At 37.8% G+C, this 19905-nt stretch overlaps 2 protein-coding genes across 4 annotated transcripts in view; one reads left to right on the top strand and one right to left on the bottom strand.

Moving 5' to 3' along the window:
- The window catches only part of Trim36 (tripartite motif containing 36), a 39325-nt gene extending 31045 nt beyond the window's left edge, over window positions 1-8280 (top strand). For all 3 annotated transcript variants that reach the window (XM_074056977.1, XM_020180841.2, XM_074056978.1), the window contains 3 exons: window positions 2874-3164; window positions 5353-5650; window positions 6948-8280. In XM_074056977.1, the coding sequence (XP_073913078.1) occupies window positions 2874-3164; window positions 5353-5650; window positions 6948-7317 (959 nt within the window). In that variant the 3' untranslated portion in view covers window positions 7318-8280. The remainder of the gene's footprint in view (window positions 1-2873; window positions 3165-5352; window positions 5651-6947) is intronic.
- On the bottom strand, window positions 1610-2159 carry LOC141418177 (translation machinery-associated protein 7-like). The gene is made up of 2 exons (XM_074058613.1): window positions 2058-2159; window positions 1610-1732 (listed from the first exon to the last, which is right to left on the bottom strand). Exons 1-2 carry the CDS (start codon window positions 2157-2159, stop codon window positions 1610-1612), a joined length of 225 nt encoding a protein of 74 aa, XP_073914714.1.
- Window positions 8281-19905: the final 11625 nt, after the last annotated feature.

Raw genomic sequence — 19905 nt, 5'->3', positions numbered from 1 at the left:
AGGGCTACCATAACCAGGGATTGCAAAGTGAATGGCTTGAATGATGGAACTTTTCTCATGTTTCTGGTGGGCAGAAGTCTATGATCACAGTGTTGGCTTCTCTGAGGCCTCTCTCCTTGGCCTATAGATGGCCTCATTCTTCTCCCTGTGTCTCCACACCATCTTCCCCCTGTACACATCTGTGTCCTGGTCTCTTCTTAGAACGACATCCGTCATACTGGCTTTGGGCCCTTTGCAATGACCTCATTTTCATTTAATTTCCTCTTTAAAGACCCTGTCCCCAAACAAAACTCCCATTCTAAGGATTATGGTCACATTCTGGAGGTTTTAGGAGTTCAACATACACATATTTTTTTTCCTCTGAGAGGGAACACAAGTCCATAATTCTGCCTGTAACACTGGCTTCTGTTTGTGTGTTTTGCTCCTCCCTCTCTTCCTGTTTTCCTTCTCACATGTCATCTCCTTGGTCTCCCTCAGGTTCCTCTTCTGGTAATGATAAATCATCACAGTTCTTAGAAAGGTCTAGTCCAATCACTGTAAGGTGCAGATCTGTGGACTGGCACATTCAGCTAGAGGAAATTTGTCTTATTAAAATTAAAAATCCATGAAGGATTACTGTGACCGCTTTTCTTTTTAAATCTGTACCTGATAGATATTTATTACTATTTCACATGCTGATTCTACTCATACACTGTAGTCCCCATTTCCAAACCATTTACCTCCACTGCTTTTTGGGTATATGTTAGCTTACCTGTGAGGCCAAGGTCCTCCCTCCCTTGTTGATCCCCAAACTGTCTCTGGAGGGGTGAGGGTGAGTGTCGGTAATCTTGGGTTTCTGAGTTTGGGCAGAGGACCACTAAGGTGGGTGGGTGAGAAGGAGGAGGAGTTACCCAGCTTCCTGCTGCTGGGCGTTCCCTTCAGTTTTTCCTACATGCGCATTTTTTGCTAAGCTGCTTCAAGAAAAGAAAAGGGTTTGGGGTAGGGCGTAACACTATTCATGTTGTTCTGTAAATTGTTCCTTTTCTTAACTTAAAAATTTATTTTGGATGACTTTCCAGATCTCATTATAGCTGTTTAATATTCAGGTGTATAAATATACTGTACACAGACTAATTATGCACTGCTAATACAGATCAGGGGATAGGGAGAAGGGGGAACCTCTCTTTTTCATTTCAGGCCCTCCTTTGTGATTTGATATAAATGGTGTGTTTATGTATTCACGCACGTGTAATTTTTATAGCTTATTACACATGATCTAAGCTTAGAAATCTAGTCTATAGAGAGGATTATGCATATGCACAAAGATTTAACTGTGATATTTTATTTTATTTTTTCAAATAAGTTGGTTTAATTCAAGGTACTACAAATTCAGAGTACAACAAAGACCAAAGAACAGAGTTTGGCAGGGTTCCAGGACAGGTTTAATTTAAATTCACAGCTGAGGTACAGATGGCTGACAAACTAGACACAAGCCACTATATGATGATTTTTTTTTTCTACAAAAGTTGCTTTTTCTTAAATGTACAACACTTCATTCCAGCTATTGATGGCAAGAGGGGTTATTGCAGAGAATCCAGATGTATAAATCGGAATGGAATCAGGGTCACTATCATCTCAGGCAAAAGATGCAGATTTTTTTGCTTGATTTCTTAATTCCACCTGTGGCCAGGGGGCTGTTCCCCATGACCTTCACTTTTAGCTCCTTAAGTTTCTTCTGCTTCTCTTTTTGTTTCTGTAAGGAAATATAGGCCCCAAAAGTGACCACGTGGAGAGGAGTGATCTGGCCAAGAGATTCTTTATTGCCGGGTGGGAGAGGGAGAGAGGAGAGAGAGGAGGGGGGTGGGGGGAAGGGCAGGGGCTTAAACACCCCTCAGAAAGACTGAGGATGATCTGATTGGTTAGGATCTTATGGTTCATGCTGATTGGAGGTTGGGGCAGAAGGAGGATTCAAGCTAGGCTTGAGGCAGGACTGTGACCCTGGGAGGCAGGACTGTGACCCTGGAAAACAGAAGCTTAAGGGTGCAGTAAGAACTGAAACCTATCGGTGCCATTATTGCCAACAGTTTCTGCTTGAAAACCTTGTCTCCCTCATCCATCTCCTTGGCCTGCTTCTTGGGCTGTTTCAGGGGCTTTTTCTTGCCAACATTGAGGCTGGACATGGTGCCTGCCACCTTTCCCCAAGACCCACTAGCTGTGATACGTTAACCACTGTATCTTCAGTGACATACTAGAACCCTTTTTCCACAAAATAGGTCAATATTGATATACCCATTCAGTGGAATGTCTTTGGGGGAAAAACACTGGCAGGATCTATGTAAAATTGTTACTGTGATTATCATTGAATTATCTTATTTTTTAAATGTATTCTTTAGTTTCTGGTTTTCTTAACAAAAATATGTATTGTGTTTATACTAAGAAAAACTATATGGCTTTGCAATTCTACAGAAGAAAATATGAAAGGAAATTATGTGAAGTTCATTGAGAGTTTCAAGTCGTCACCAAACATAGATTTTAAAATATTAAAATAATAATTTGTTTATGGGAGCATGTGGGTGAAAAATTTCAAATCCAGTTCTGTTATTAGGTTTGTGAAAGGTATATGGTTCAAAAATGTTACTTACCGTATTTCAGAATAATGATGATTCTTAAAGCTGTCATTAAGCCTCAATTTTTATCTTATTTTTTATCTTTTTTTCAGTTATGATCACAAATTAATGTTATATTTGCTCTTTTGTTATGCATAGTATTGTAAATCTAGAAAATTCATGGACAGTATAGAAGTCATTGTCAGTGCATCATTATGTACTGAGGAAAGGTACAAGTTTTGAAATATCAGTATCTTAACATTGTTTTCTGTTTCCTAATTCTTTCAGGCGTAGATGTGCCTGAGATCAATGAGGAACAGAGCAAAATTTATAACAATGCCTTGATAACTTGGCACCATTCGGAAAAGGATAAAGCTGATAGTTATGTTCTTGAATATCGGAAGATCAACAGAGATGAAGAAATGGTGCCGTGGAATGAGGTGGAAGTCTCTGGCACAAGTAAAGTTGTCTCCAACCTTGAAAGCAACTCTCACTATGCTTTCAGAGTGAGAGCCTACAAGGGCTCCATCTGTAGTCCCTGCAGCAGAGAGCTCACACTCCACACTCCTCCAGCTCCAGGTACTGGGAACACTGGAATTAAAGATGCACAGAGTAGCAAGAGACTTGACCATGTAAACCATCAATGTCTCCATGTTGGAGACCAGCTCTTGGTTTTAAAAGACCCCAGACAAGTAGATTACATACCTAGCTGGGATACAGAAATTGAACTGAACACTTGAATTTCACCTTCTAGGCTGAAAACAGGATTAGACTATTGTCAGTCAGAGTAAAACAGGAAAGGTATTTGAGTAAGCAGGGCTAAATTAGGATTAAAATTACATTAATGCTACCTGTAAAGTTTAAAATAGAATATTGTTTGGTCAGTTTTAGAAATATCTAAAACATAGGGTATAGCTAGACATTTAAAAGTTTATTAGTATAATGTCCTGAAATTTAACCTTGATGTAACCTGATCCTGACTTGTCTAGGTTGTCTAACTGTGTGATCTCAGCCCAGGGGGAGGAGGGCAGCCTGTGATAGAGCCATAGCCACCTGGATAACTTTTTCTCCCACACTAGAAACTCTTTGTACCTGGCTACCCTCCTTCCCCCTTCCAAGTTAAAATCCACTGATGCTACTTGCAGACTGAAGACTTTTGTAGAATGAGGATGAGACAGGTTAGTTGATGTGCACTACAATGTCTCTGTGGATGAGGGTGACATTTAACCCAAAGCTGTGCTCAGTCTGGTTGGCAGGAAAGCATTTGGCCCCTTCAGTCTCTCCCTGAGGGATATCTTCAGTTGGTTTTGAGAACCACTGTCCCTTGCCCATTTTTAGTGGCATATGTACCCACGTTTCTTGTGTTTTCTCCTTCCTTCCTTTTTTTTGTACAAAATAGAATATCAGTATATATATATATTACCCTCTGTTTTTTGGGCACATCATGGCCTAACAAATCAGATGACAGATATATAGAGTAGACTAAAATTACTTTTCTTGAACTTTAATAAAATCTGGTAGAGTATTGGAGTGAATTTGCAAGTATGCTGTAGAAATTTTATGGTTTGTGCTATTTCTGCTTTCTTTTCTAGTCTCTGACCGAAAGTAGAAGAAAAAGGATTCTGAACCTAGCTGCTGTTTTCAGTAACAGTTGTTGGGGGAAGAGGAAGGGAAATTTCAGGGGTTGTCTTCCTTTTTTTCTGAGAGAAAGCATCTGAATTGGGGGACACTTTAAATTTATTGGACAAACTAGGGGAGTTTGGAGATTGAAAGAAATAGGAATAATTACACCAGGATGCTAGGTCTCACCAGGAAGAATGGTCTGCTTACACATGGGGGATGGCTTTAGTTTGCTAGTGGCCATTTTTTTAAGTTATGGTATAATATAGATGAAGTTTATCATTCTAACATACACTTTGATGACATTGACTACAATTACAATACTGTGCAACCATCATCACTCACATCTCCAGAATGTTTCCATCATCCCAAACTGAGATGATTAAGTATTAATTTAATCGTGAGACTAATTCCCTCTTCCCTCTCCCCACAGAGACAGGTACCCTCTGCTCTCCATTCTGTCTGTGAACTTGCCTCATTTAAGTAGGGTTGTATGACATTTGTCCTTTGCATTTGGCTTCCGTCTAGTGCCATTTATGTATTGGAATTTCCTTCTGTGCATTCATGGGTTGTGGATATGTGTTGTTTCTGCATGCTTCTTGGAGTTGAGTTCCTCCATTCCTGTAAATGAGGAAGTGAAAGTTTAAATCAAAGTCTAGCTAAGTCTGAGGAGAGATGCAAACCTAGGCTTCTTTGAACTGAAAGCTGTATTTTTGGTTTTTTTTTTCTAAGAACACTAATGTTATGTCTGCCATATTGGTTGATAAGGAAAAGGCCTTTAAAAATAGCTAAAATTGTCCAAATTTATAAAATTTGTAATACACATTTATGAAAATGTAGTCCTTTGTATTTTAAGGACAAAGAATGATTAAATAAGTTCAAATATCTACAATTGATTTGATATCTCTATGCCAAAGAAGTGCATTTATAAATGTTTACTTTTAAAATATTTTCTTCTGGTTTTGAGATTTCTGAAGATTTTCAGGTATAAAGAATATACTGGAAGTTACTGCTAAGTTTTCTGGGTTTGTATGATACCTTCTAGTTTCTCTTCATTAATTTTTATCTGAGGGACTTAATCACATTTGGTCTTAAGTTATAGAATTGCTGAGAGATGATTTTCAGACTGATCTTAAGCTCTATTTAGTTTTCAGCTTCCTCTTTGATGAAAAATGTGGCTATAATAACGAACGCCTCTTGCTGAACTTGAAAAGAGACCGGGTAGAGAGTAGAGCTGGATTTAATACTCTTCTTGCTGCGGACCGGATCCAAGTGGGTTATTACACCAGCTTGGACTACATCATCGGAGATGCTGGAATAACAAAAGGGAAGCACTTTTGGGCCTTCCGTGTGGAGCCGTATTCATACCTGGTCAAAGTGGGAGTTGCCTCCAGTGATAAACTACAAGAATGGCTCCACTCTCCCCGGGATGCAGTGAGTCCAAGGTACATTGAGGTAGAACCTGATAATTATTTCACAAATAAACACCCACAGGTAGCATGATAATCCTGAAAATAGACTTGGATCTGTTTATTACATTTGGTATGTACATTTCTTAGGTTCAGGTATTTTGACTCTGATTATGTGGCTGGCTTTACCACAATTCATACATTATTATTCAGTTCATACATTGAATAATGAAATTTACAGTTAATTTTTGATGCCTTGAGGAACAAAGTCTGTTTTGGGTACCAGATGATTATGATATAAGTTTCATAGTTTTAAATTTTCAAAGTCTCTTACACAGTACCTAAATTTTCTAAAAATTATCCACATATATAGTGAAATACCTCTAATCACCAAACTTCACAACTGATATCAAGTTGTCCTTTTGTTATGGGGCAATTTCTTTAAACCTTCTCTTAATCCTTTACAAAAGTAGATCATCTTAGACATGTTTCCCTAGTGTTAAGAATGATAGAGATTGTACAGTTTTAGTTTCTTTTAAATGAGATAAGGTGAACTAACCTAGGCAAATAATTACGTGAACAACATCCCAGATTAATCTCAATGATAGGGAACACTTTTTTTGCACTGAGATGAGGTATTCACATACACTGGATATTATCATAATTAAACATAGTGGCATGTCCACTTGGTGTAGAATATTGGGATTCATGTTTAACAGTTTATAATGAGAAATACTAGAAACAAAAGAACCTGCTTTAAATTGATGCAGTGTGATCCCAAATATATAAAAAGCAATCGATGCATAGGAACAAAATGGAAGGATCATGTATCAGAATTTTCTATGAGCTTTTATTGTTTTATAATACAAAGAATAAAAACTTTGTGATCTCTTCTTGATGTAGAAATCCCAACCAGGGAATAAGAGTTCTCTGAAGGAAAACCTTCTGTGTTATTTTGCTGTGTCCACTAACTTGTCTTAGCCTGGGAATTGCTTAGATTTGGGCATAGATCTTGTCTTGTATTTTCTTTTATATGATTGTGTGCCATAAATATTTAATCTTTAAGCCAGTCTCTTCATTCCCCTCTTCCCTTCTTTATTTTTGTTCTCACTGGGTGAAAGTGAATGATATTTAATGAGAGGGAGTTTAGGCTGGATATGTGATATAATTCCAAATGGCAATTTGTAACCTTTGTGCTTTTAATGGATTGTTTCAAGAGGAAGAAAGCTTTTTGTGTAACTTTAGATCAGTGTATACCATCTTGTGGAAATTTTTGGAAGGGAGTGGAAGGCTATGGATGAAGATATAGATAATGTGTTGTGTGTTGTTTTAGGTATGAACAGGACAGTGGACATGACAGTGGAAGTGAAGATGCCTGCTTCGAATCTTCACAGCCTTTCACATTAGTTACTATAGGCATGAAGAAATTTTTTACACCCAAGTCACCGACTTCTAACGAACCTGAAAACAGAGTTCTCCCCATGCCAACAAGCATAGGGATTTTCCTTGACTATGATAAAGGCAAAGTGAGTTTCTATGACATGGATCACATGAAATGCCTTTATGAGCGCCAAGTGGATTGTTCACACACAATGTATCCAGCGTTTGCCCTAATGGGCAGTGGAGGAATCCAACTTGAAGAACCCATCACAGCGAAGTATCTGGAATATCAAGAGGATATGGAGTTTAAAAATCCCATGTGACTAGGATGGAACATGTAAACAACACAATGCCTTGGCATTAGCCTTTGTAACTAATTACATAACATTTAAGTCTTCTGTCACACTTGTTTTTGTGTATGATTCACCTTAAAACACAGAAAACCTAAATAAGCCTTGTCTCTTCCATGTTATTCTGCCTTTCACAAATGAGAAGAATGAAGACTCTTTCCTAGTTAGTATGGGATCTTCGCAGCTGGATCGTCTTGACTTTCTCTTTAAGCACAGGGAATCTAATTTATTTATGTCAGTTGTTGTTGCTGATCCTTACATTCCTTTTTGGGGGGGTGGGAGTGGGATACAAAAGTATTTATTATGCCTCTTTTGTGTTTGGTTTTTTGTTTTTATTTCATGTTTATGTCTTAAGAGATTTTTTTTTTTTAAATGCCTGTGGATAGAAGTTAGTCCTAAGAGGTATGTCTTGCATTTGTTTTTAATAGGAAAATGAAGCTATAGGTAGGTAGAAGAGACAAAGACCATAAAATGATAGTATATTTAAGTGAAAAATTATGTAAAGTGTGTAATTATTAAGATTATATTGCTTGGAAAGTGAACACTCCTTTTTTTTTTTGAGACCACAGATTGTATTCGTGAAGATATTTTAAAGAGTTCCTTTAGCTCACATTGTAAACATGTCTTCTTAAAGGAAGCTTGAGATTCTTGGATAACCCATGAAACGTTTCACTTCATATATTTTTTTTTCCAGAATTTATCTTCCACTCTTCTTACTCTTGAAAATGTTTCTGTTTATATCAAAGAATTTTTTTTAGGAATCTTGGTGAAGATGGATTGATATTGGTGTCATATTTGTTCCTTTGTCCTCTCATTATATATTGTGATTTTTATTTTTTGGCATAGATACTACATATCAAACATTTCCTGGCTTATGTTTACAAATTTGAAAGTTGGTAACATATTTTAGTAGCATTAAATATGTTATAAAATGTGGAGTAGCTACTTGTTCAGTTGTGTGACATTTTCTATGGCTCATTGGTAATAAACATTTATAGTATAAACAAGTAAAAGTACAAATTTAATTGTTTAGGAAGAATAGCTAAAAATCAGGACTGTGTGTTCCCTTATAAAAAAGTTGAAATTTTTTTAATTTGAAGAATTACACTTTCTAAATGTTTGAAAGCTATACTTTTAGATATTTGATTTTATTTAAACTGCTTATTTTTTTAAGTTGAATGTTCAGAAACTAAGACATGCATGTTAGCACCAGTCATTTATGGAATGTTACTGACATTTTAATGGGATAACCAAAACTCTTGGACCTGTTTATTTTTGTTTTTTTTAAATGAAAAATCTGTTTTTCAGCCTGATAGCACTGCATCAGATGTCTGCCCCCAACCCAAGTAGACAACACCATGGAGAATTTGTGTTTAGTCATCTGTTTCTTCCCCATCTATGACTTGCACTTTATGACATAAACTGAACCAAGCAAATACACAGTGTTAAGCGGATCGCTGTGCAATAAAGTCACTGAAGTCACATATGTGGTTACGTCAGATACTCTCAATCTGTGTGATAAGCCCATGTCATGTAGGCATTTTTAAGTAGAACATTCTAACAGGAGTAAGAAAGCTGTTCTGTTGAATAGTTGAATGTAAATGGTTCAATAGACCTTCTTTCATTTTTAACTAAAAGTTAAAAGGAGGTCTAGGGACTTTTCACATGTGTTGTGGGAAATTAAAATATTTATTAAAAGATATTAACTTGGAGTTAAAGTTTTATGTAAAATTATTTTGACCATTTGTTTATCAGCTTTTATTCTTGCAGAAGTTATCAGCAGAAAAGTTTAACTTGGCACTAATTTATTTCAGTTGATCAATTTGTCCAATATTTCTTTTTCTGATTCATTGCAGGTTAGATTTTGACCAGATGAATGGTCCTTCAGTTCACATTCAGCCTCTCAGAGTACAGGACACTATTAGTCATGGTCAGTGGCGGGTCATGAGTTGTTATTAATGCTTGTTTTAAAGAAATATTAAAACAAGAGAAGGTTGAATGCTAGCCCTGTGATACTATCTAATCACATATTTGCAGATACTTTTCTTTTTCTGTCTTTTGGTGGGACTGGTGTTTGAACTCAGGGCATTACTCTTGTAAAGCAGGCACTCTACCACTTGAGCCATGCCTGCAGTCTATTTTTGCTCTGGTTATTTTGGAGATGGGGTCTTACAAACTATTTGCCTGGGTTGCCCTCAAAACTTCTGATCTTAGCCTCCCAAGTAGCTAGGATTATAGGCTCACAGTTGCTTTCTTGAAATCATCCTTTGGGAATGGAACATACTCTGAGCCTGATAAATCATTTGTCAGGGCTCAGAGTCTGATTGGCCCTGGGCTATGTCCTCAAAAGATGACTTACATCTCAGTGAAGGTTAGAGCAGAAAGGAAGGGTGTTATCTGGCAGGAGCTGAGGCCACCAGAGATGTACCATCCTCAACTTGATCTGCCGGCGCTGTTTATTGACCAAACCCACTGGAAGCCAGCCAGCAAGGGTGTACAGATGGCAGGGGTCATCTTGGAACAGAGAAGGAAAAGATAGACCTGGTAGTCCTGAGGTTGAGGTACAAATGGAAAATAACTGGCACAGTGGGAAAGAGTTTGATGGATTTGAGGGGAAAGTAGGGAGGTGATTGGTCGTTGTGCTGACTGCTTTGAAAAGGCTATTTAGAATGTTCTGAAATGTCAGAACACATAAAAATCAACTGCCAGAAGACTTCGAAACTTTTCCCTTCCAGCTTTCTGATTTGTTTCCAGACAACCATTCCATGCTAAGATCATCTGTGAGACTACTGGAATTGCTGCTTCTCTGAGTCTACATTCTCTTGGCTAAGATCCTCCCTTTCAAATAGAAAAGAAATTACTCAGTGCTATGTTAAGAAAAGTAATGTCGTGTTTGGCTAGACTTGTCTGCATGTTGAAGATTGCAGAATACTGTCAAAAGGAAAATAAAATGTGTCATGTATAAATTGTAGACTATAGTCTGATCATCTATGGCTAATTTTAAAATAACTTAATAAAAGTATTAAATTTTAAATCATCTTCCCTTTTTCCATAAATTCCTTTAAAAAAACCTATCTACAAACTTAATGGCTGGTTTTTTAAAAACCATGTATGATTTTGGAAGACACTAAAGTTCCTTTGTGTTCATATTGTCATGTGGTTCAAATGCAGTTTTGAGTTTGTGCTGATTGACAGAGTGTATGATGGGGTCAGCTTCCTTTTCTTCTGAATCTTGATCTCCTAAGACGGCATCTTCTAAGCATAGAGCTAATAGCCCTTGGAATATTATACCTGCTTATGATTTTTAAGATAATCGGAGCAACCATGCTGTCCTACTGTCTTTGCTAGGAAGGTTGAAGAACAGTATTAACTACTGTAAAATTGCAACTTCTTCAAAATAGTATGGTTATATTATCTGTATATATCCAAAATATTAAATGCAGGGTTTATAAAGTCAAAGATGCATTCAAAATCATAGACTTCCAGTCCCCCACCTCGATCCAGCTTCTCAGAGTAGGTGGCTTTCACTCTTGGTTCTTCTTTACAATGTTCATTTCATCTGACAATCTTAGGTATGATTTATGAATATCATAATGTTAAATCATTATTATAAAACTATTGTTCATTATTTAGCCAAGTAGTATATTATGACTAATTTTCTATATAATATTTTTTACTTCTTAATGGCATTTGTAATTGTCTATTTCATATACTTCATTGTTTTTGAAACTTCATGTTTCTACACCTTCCAAAAGCTCGATGAAATCCTTCAAAAAGGCTTCCACTGGGTCAAAGATGTTCCTTTTGTGTTTTGGTGGAGTCTTTGCTAGAGCTCTTTGTCATCTTGTTTCAATATGGACTGGTTTGTTCCTGGGTCTGCTATATAGTCCTCGCAGGTTCCCTTTTAACCTTTCTTCTAATTTGCATCCCACTTTCTGGATCTTGGTTTGTTTTTTTTTTAAGTTGTTTTTTGTCATCATTTTAATATAGTATCTTCTCCAGTGAGTGAAGGTTCACGGAAGGTGGAATTTAAATTTTTTTCATGTTCCAAAGTTTATTCTAACTTCCCACTTAATGTTTCAAAGCCATTTTCCTATTTTTCAAGTCACTGTTGTGTTGTTTTCTAATGCCCAGCCTTGTGTGTGAAGTCTGATGAAATTTGATTCTTGGTTTCTTTACATGTGACCTGTTTGTCTTCCATGGAAGCATTCAGCTCCTATTTCTATCTCTGTTGTTTTGAAATTTTATAATATTTCTTTGTGTGGGTCATTTCTGGGTATTTGATTTTTCCCTTCATTTCTGGGAACTTTTCTTATATTATTTCACATCACTACTTTTTTGGAAATCTACTAGTCAGTTACTAGACAGCTTCATTTTGAAAGCAAGCTGTTATTTTATTGATATAGTATTTTTATTACTATTAAGAGTTTCAATTATTGTTTCTTTGAAAAAAACAATTTTTTTGAGAAAAAATTTTGGGCTTCATTATCCAGGCTGGCCTCAACTCCTAAGGCTCATGTTATCCTCCTGCCTCAGCCTCCCAAATGGCTTGGGAATACAGTCATTCACCACTATGCCTGGCTGAAATTTTATTTTTTGTTTGCTCACTGCATTTCCTTTATGTATTTCCATATGCTTTTAAGTTTTTCTTTATTATTTTCCAACTTTGATTGAGGGAATATTCTCAAATGTTTGGGTTTTTTTTTTTTGTTAAAAATATGCTTTTTAAAATTGTGCTGGGTTGGGGTTACATCGTGCATTTACAAAAGTTCTTACAATACATCAAATATCTCATCCTTGAATTCACCGCCCCCACCATACCATTCTCCTATATCCCCTCTCCCTCCATTCCTGGAACAGTTTAAACAAGTCTCATTTTTGCATTTACATACATGTGTACACAGTATTTGCACCATATTCACCCTCCTTTAGTGTTTCCCTTCCTCCTCCCCTCTCCCACTGGTACCAACCCACTCATGGAGGACCTGTTTTGCCCTCCTATTCCCTGACTTTGTAAAAGAAAAAAAAATAACATTTTTTGTTTAAGATAGCTACACAGGGAGTTTCCTTGTGGCACTTCCATGTATATATGTATTATAACCTGAATTGGTTCATCTCTATTTTTCTTTCTACCTTAGTCCCCTACTTACGGTGATTTCCACAGGTTTAAAAATTCTATATTCATTCTTATAGAGAGTACATCAACCATATTCACCTTCTTAACTTCTTTCTTTTACCCTCCCTCTCTTGTGCGTGACCTCCCCTCAGTGCGGCCCGTTTTTCATAATATTGCTGCATTTGTTTTAGATCTATATTCCACATATGAGAAAAAACAACGAAAAAAGAAATTTTTTTTTTTTTTTTTTGGGGATGGGGATGGATTTTATTTTATTTTATTTTATTTTTTTTTTCATTTTTCTTTTATTATTCATATGTGCATACAAGGCTTGGTTTATTTCTCCCCCCTGCCCCCACCCCCTCCCTTACCACCCACTCCACCCCCTCCCGCTCCCCCTCTCAATACCCAGCAGAAACTATTTTGCCCTTATCTCTAATTTTGTTGTAGAGAGAGTATAAGCAATAATAGGAAGGAACAAGGGGTTTTGCTGGTTGAGATAAGGATAGCTATACAGGGCATTGACTCACATTGATTTCCTGTGCGTGGGTGGAATTAAGTTGACTTAATTCCAACATTCAGCAAGTGCATCTTTAAATAATTTGATACATTTATTACCAAATTTTATTTAAAATATTTGTGCATATGACATTTAAACCTGCTTTTCATACTTTATATGATATTTTCTTAAGCTATAAAAAACTATTTTGTAGAGTAGTTTTAAGTTCACAACAAGTTAAGAGGAAGGCTGTGTAGTGATTTCCATGTGTGTGGCTCCATGAATGTATAGCCTCCCCATTGTCAACACTCCAACCCCAAGTGGTTCATTTGTCCCAATGGATAGACCTACATTGAGTAGAATCCATAGTTTACATTAGGGTTTGCTCTTGGTGTGCATTCTGTGAGTTTGGATGAATATATAATGTCATTTATCCACAATAGGATTATACAGAGTAGTTTCACTGCTCTTTATTATCAAATGATCACCATTCCCTTCCACCTGACTCACTTCCACCACCACCAATGACTTCCAAAGAAGATAGGAGGTAGAGTTTTTGAAGAAAACTGGAGAAGTTCCTCATTCAAGTTCACTTAACTGCTTAGGAGAGGTCTTAAAGTCCTCTGGGCTCTTTTATTTTTTTGTTTACTATCTATACTTTTACTCTCTCCAGAGTGGCATTTTTGCCATATGGTACATGGTCTTTGCAGATTGGTTTCTCTTCAGGTCGTAATCTACATGTCTTACATGGCTTGATAAGTCATTTCTTGTTATTAATATTCTATTGTCTGGGTACAGGTTTATCCATTTACTTTCTGCTTCCAAGTTTTGCCGTTTATAAATAAAGCTTCTATAAACATCCATGTGCAGGCATCTGGACAAGTTCCCAGCTCATTTGGGTAAATACCAAGGGACTGGATTGCTGGATCATATGGTAAGTGTGTGTTTAGTTTTGTAAGAAACCGCCAAACTGTCTTCCAAAGTGGCTGAACATTTCCCATTCTCTGTATAGACTTTAAAAAAAAACTGTCCATATCAAAGACTGAAGCATCAGAGAAAATGAGTAGCTTTGTATATAAGTAGGGCTTAAAAGACTGTTGGATTTCAGTACCGCACAATAACATGGTGAGGTGACTTTGTCAGATCCTTCCCACAAGTCAGGATCTGCAGGCCTTTTCTCTGGGAATATTTATTTTCTCTAATGAAAAATCCTTCAGTTCTCAGTTTGTATAGTACTCAGGAAATGGACGAGGCCCTAGATTGGGGCTCCATCACTCAGTACGTAAACTCCTGTGTAATTTTCTGACCTCTCCTGTGTACTCAGTGCCCCTGAATGAAGAATTTCCCCAAACTACCTCCTATCTTTGGAAGTTACTGGTGATGTTAAAAGCACTGGTTCAGTATTATCAGAAGACTTCCAAATTCTTTGTCCCACTGGGAAGAATCTATGGCATGCTGTGTGGGTGTAAATGGGGCTTATTAAGTGTTAGGAAAAGGGAAATACAAAGGGAGCTTGGTGGGGTTGAGGTGGACTCTGCCAGCAAAGAGAGCAAGATTTTCTTCTTCAGGTGCTTTTGAAACCTACACTAACTCATGGGAAGGGCAGACCCAGGAGATTCCCATCCAATAATGAATGAGTGGAGAAGGGAAGGGGTGGTTCCCAGGCAGGTGAGGGTGGTCTGGGCAACCCACATATGAGTCCCAAACTTTCCCCCTCCTATCCTGCCTCAGTAGTAGTGGGGGTGAGTCAGGTAAGGGAAAGGTAAATATTCAGTGATGTAGAAAGCAGCTGGAGGATGAAGGATGGAGTTTTAACTGCTCCATATCAAACAAGTCTCTCTTGGCTCTACTTTCAGAACATCACCATAGCTCAACTTCTCCCATCAGTGTTCTAGCCCAATCATTGTCATAGCTTACTAATGAATCTCTTCAGCCCTGCCTTAGATAGGTAAGTTGTGCTGTTAATAAACCTGAACTTCTGACACAGTGTTCATTCTAGATCAGCAAAGGATCAGCAAAGGCTGTTTATCCCCTAGTGACTCATAGATCCAGTGTCCCTACATCTTGTGACATGACCTTAGCACATGGTTTCTAAAGTGACAACCACAGAAAAAGCATGGAGGAGTCCTTACAGCTGTTGTGAATCAATGTCTCATGCCTGTTCATGTTCCCCTGGTGAGGACACCATGCTTACTACCCGCACGAGTGTTCTTACCTGGCGAGTGCCCAGGAAGAAGATAACGAGGTATGGCCAAGCACTAACAATTTCTACCTCAAGCCTTGCGTTGTGACTTCTATTCTCAATTGAAAAATCTGGTGGTCCTTCTGAAAATGTGTAAGCCATTTTCTCTTGCTCCCTGCCATCCTGCTATTCACATAATCCCTCACCACTGTGGTCGTCTTTCCAGAAATCAGATTTTCTATGAGATCCATCTAACCACTCTATGTAACTTGCACCTCCCCCCCACCCTACTTTCCAGCCCCCGCTTTGTTTTCTGTAGGACTTCTCAATTTCATTTGTCTGCATCCTCTAAAATGTAAGCTCTAGGAAGACAGGATTTTCACCCAGTTTTTATCACTGCTAAATCACCCAAATCACCCTTGATTTTCAGTCCTGTGACTCACCTCTGCCTTTGTGGTACATGGGTGCCTACAGTTCCTGAGTCTGTCTGAGCATCTGGGTGGGTAAATTGACCTGATTTTCATGAGCAGTCATTTGGATCTGATCTCCTTTCACTAAGTCCTCTGATGTTCTTTACCTGTGGTTTTCACTATAGATTTTCTTGGCCACATTGTAGTTGGGGTTTTCCCTCAATTCCTTGTTCATTTTTGTTTTGGGGCCATTTTCAAGAGGAAGAAGGAAGTGAATAGGAATTTGCCATTTTGAAATTGAAAAAAAATTTGGAATAATTTTAGCTAAAGATAGAGCATTAATGTTTCTTCATTGGAGCCACAAGAAATAGCATTTTTTCTAAATCTTCAAGTTATCACACCCTAGGAAATAGCTCCTTGACTCTCAAAAAGCATTTTCAAGGCTTTTATTTTGATTCTAAATGGACTATAATATAGGGTAGAAATGTTCCATATGTTTCACAGAAGATATTTTCTTAGTGATGTATAAATTAAAATTTTATTGTTTGATGGTAGGTTCCATATGTGATGAATTCCAGGACTTAACCTATGCTAAACACACCACCACTGCACTACACCCTAGACCTCTATTAAGAGTTTTAAATTTGTAACACCTTATTTTTTTCCTCATTTGGATTTCTTTATGCTTCAGATGGTCTATCCATGTTTTGTTTTGTTTTTTTGGCAGTGCTGGTGTTGGAAAAATCTCTGGATTAATGAATAAGATTTAAGAGTCAGTCAGCAAGGCACACAGTTTTACTTCTGCAGAAGGGTGTGCCATCAACATAGGTCTGACAAGCAGGCACTGCTCATTCTTCTATTGGTAGGAGTCAGGGTTCACAGTCTTTGTCCATTGACTATGGATGAGGTAAAGGGCTCACAGCCTTTCTCCATTAACTACCAAGGTTAACATTTAACATTCCAGGAAGCCTCAAGTTAAGCAAGCCTAACTGGCAGCTATTTTAAAGTGAATTTACCTGGGTTGTGTATATAATTCTTTCTTTGAAGGGAAAGACAAGTTATCCCCTACATTGGGGTTGAACCCAGGGCCTCCTGCTTGCGAGGCAGGTGCACTACCATTCAAACCACTCTCCCAGCCCTTTTCGATTTAGTGATTTTGGGGATAGGGTCTCACTTTAAGTCTTGGTTGGCTTGGACTGTGGTTCTCCTATTTGTGGTTCCCCCATGTAGCTGGGATGCAGGAATGCACCACTCTGTCCAGACATTGGTTGAAAAGGGGGTCTTGCAAACTTTTTGCCTAGGCTATCCTTGAACTACAGTCCTCCCAATATCTGCCTCCTGAGCAGCTGGGATTACAGTCAGCACACCTGGCTGGTCTCTCCATGTTTTAAGGGAAGCACATCTGTAGTATATGGAAGCAGTCTGTAAATTATTTTTTCTCATAAAATTTCTTAGGTTATCAGTTATGTTAATAGCTTTGATATACAAATGTTTTTTATTTCTTTCTTGAAGTATACATTATATGCCTTAAATTTGTTGGGAGATAGGGAATTCTGAAAACATCCTTAAGCTGAGTGCTGTGATGTGCCTCTATCGTCCCAGCTACTAGAGAGGTAGGAGAGGCAGAATTGTGTGCAGAATAAGCTGGCCTGGGAAGCATCAAGACACCCTCTGAAGATGAGGGGCAGGGTCCTTAAGTTCTAAAGGTTAGTAATTGTAGTCCCTATCTAAAGGGTTCATCTCAGGAGCTCATAGGTTGTGGGAAAAGAAGAGGACCCCATGAGCAAATTTAGGTAAATGTTAAGCAGAGTTAGATTTTGTTTTATTTTTCATGGCAGGAATTCTCACAGCACTTAGTACCATTTGACTTTGAATCTAACAGAACACTCTATGGACACTGTGAAAATGGTAGTAGTAGTGGTTAACACAGACTTTCGCATTCTGCGTATTTTGCCTTTATATCTGAGGCTATAACTTAGTGGTTATGTGATCTTAAATGAGTTACTAACCTATGAGCTCCATCTTATCTGTAAAACAGTTCTGGTACCATGTGTGTTAGGTTAAGTTAGATAACAGTGTCTGGTGTGCAGTAAGCACTTGGTATATGTGGAGGAGGCTTCTATTTTTAGGAAACATGGCAGACAAAGATGTACCAGGGAACAGATGGGATGTGGGAAGTGGATCCAGCCCTCTGGGAGGCCCTGATCAGAGATGTTCCAGTCCATGAGAAATTCAAACCATGATCCCAGGTAGAGACAACCCATCAGTAAGGTCCATAAAAGTGGAGACAGCTAATCAAAAATGGCCTAAGCTGAGGTATAGAACTTACTCTAAACCCTTTCTCTGTGTGCTATATCCCTTTGCATAGCTGCCTGCTACTTTATCCCCTTTCAATGGCATCCTAATAAATCTGTTTCTTCTGTTCTCCATCTCAGTAAATTAATCCATGATAGTATGTGGTGTATACACATACAATACTGTATATACATTCTGCTTTTAAATAGCACTTCTGAAAATAGGATTTAACCCTTATTTAAAATAATGAGAGTACACTGTAATAGAAAATTGTACTGAAGTCATAAGTAGTATGTTCAAGTGCTGATGGTCTACCTTGACATGACTGCAGCCATCCTTCTTGTAACTGCCATATTGTCTGCCAGGTGACCCTGGCATGCATACCAAGCCCTACAGCACAAATGAAGTTGTTGGTAGTCAGCTGAGCATATCGTGCTGACTGCTGGACTGTTTCTGACTGCTATTAGACATGTTAATTGTTTTTGAGAAAGGCCAGGAACATTGTGTCTGGCTACCACCCGCCTTTGCCTTGCTTGGCATATGAACTCCTTCCTCCTGCCTCAGGGTGCACGAATGCTCTCAGACACTTTTGTCCAAAAGACCCTAGTCGATTGTATCTTGTGCCATCCCGGATCTACCTGCCTCTTTTTTGGTCTCTTTGTCCCCTCAACCTTTGTCCACTGGTTCTTATACACTAGTACTTGGGATTTTCTAAAGTAACTTATCATTCCCCCAAACCAAAGAGTTAAATTAATTATTAATTTGAGGTATAATTAAGTTTGCCAGATTAAAAAAAATTATCTGTTTTCTAGAAAATCAGGATAATATGGTTTTTGGTGTGTTTCTTTGTTTTTCCATAACAAAGAGATCACAAAATGTGAAAGCAAAGGACTTAGGCTGTGTCAAGAGTCAGTGTGCAGAATCAACTTAACTCATGACAGATTTCTCTGGTGGCTTCTAGAACCTGGTAGATTTGAATATGAAAAAGCATGTCCTACAGAGCAGAGTTTCTCAATTATTAGCACTCATGTGGGGGCTCTCGAGATTCTGATTCTCTTGGTCTGAGTTGGGACTTTGGAGTCCATGTTTCTCACTTGCTCCATCTGAAACCAATGCTGTCTACCAGGAACTGTGGACCTCACTGAATAGCTGGGCTTTAGAGGACCAAAAGATTCCTCTGTGGATGGGTGGACAGGAGCCAGGGTAGGAGACTAACTTAAAGTGAGAATTTAGCAGGCTCAACTGGAATGGGAACTGTCATTTGAGGCAGCCTCATGGTGTTTACAGGTAAAAATCAAAATGATCACTTTAAGAAGTTTTGAGTAAGTTTGGGTAAATATTTCATCACTACACTCAGCTGATCATTCAATACAGGAGAGAGTTTGGACTTCTCAAGTTTATTGCATGTCTCAGATAGCATCTTGTATTTAAAACAAACCAAACAATCTCAGTCTAGATCTTCCCCAAGGTGTCTGAGCAGAATTTGCTTAATCCTGACCCTTTTATCCTTCGTGATACAAGAATGAGTTAATTGCAAAACTCTACAACTGGCTAAAAGATTTGTTAGATGGGATTTAGCACTTCATAGTTTACAGTGCATTTGTTGAGTGTTGTATTCCAGGGTCTATAGTCATTGCTTTATGTAGGCTCTTGTTTTCTCTCAATAATCCTAAGAGGAGAAGTGTATTATTTTACCTATTTTACAGGTGAGGGGAAACTGAGAATCAGATCAGTAATCTATCTAGGGGATCAAAGCTCATAAAAGGCAGAGCTGAGATTTGAATCTACAACTAATCCCCAAATCCAAACTTTGAACCATTATCCAACCTTCCTATTAAACTCACTTAAATATCGAAGATTGTCTGACAAATATGACAACTCTCTTTTCCTCATTCCCTCTCCCTTCCTCTCTGTCCCTCCCCCAATATATTATATTTATTATTAATATTAACATATTATGTATATAATATATAAATCATTATAATATATAATATATAATAAATTTTATATATAATAAATATATGTTATATATTTATATATAGTACAGGGATTGAACCCA

Source organism: Castor canadensis, chromosome 16, assembly GCF_047511655.1.
Source record: "Castor canadensis chromosome 16, mCasCan1.hap1v2, whole genome shotgun sequence".
NCBI lineage: Eukaryota > Metazoa > Chordata > Mammalia > Rodentia > Castoridae > Castor > Castor canadensis.
Note: the sequence above shows the minus strand (reverse complement) of the source record. Positions and strands in the feature narration are given on the sequence as shown.

What these genes read in the sequence shown, in the direction of transcription:
- LOC141418177 (XM_074058613.1), bottom strand. Translation starts at nt 2,159, where the DNA reads ATGTCCAGCCTCAATGTTGGCAAGAAAAAGCCCCTGAAACAGCCCAAG. An exon ending in TTTTCAAGCAGAAACTGTTG is followed by an intron (nt 1,733 to 2,057) that starts GCAATAATGGCA and finishes ATTTCCTTACAG; the next exon opens with AAACAAAAAGAGAAGCAGAA.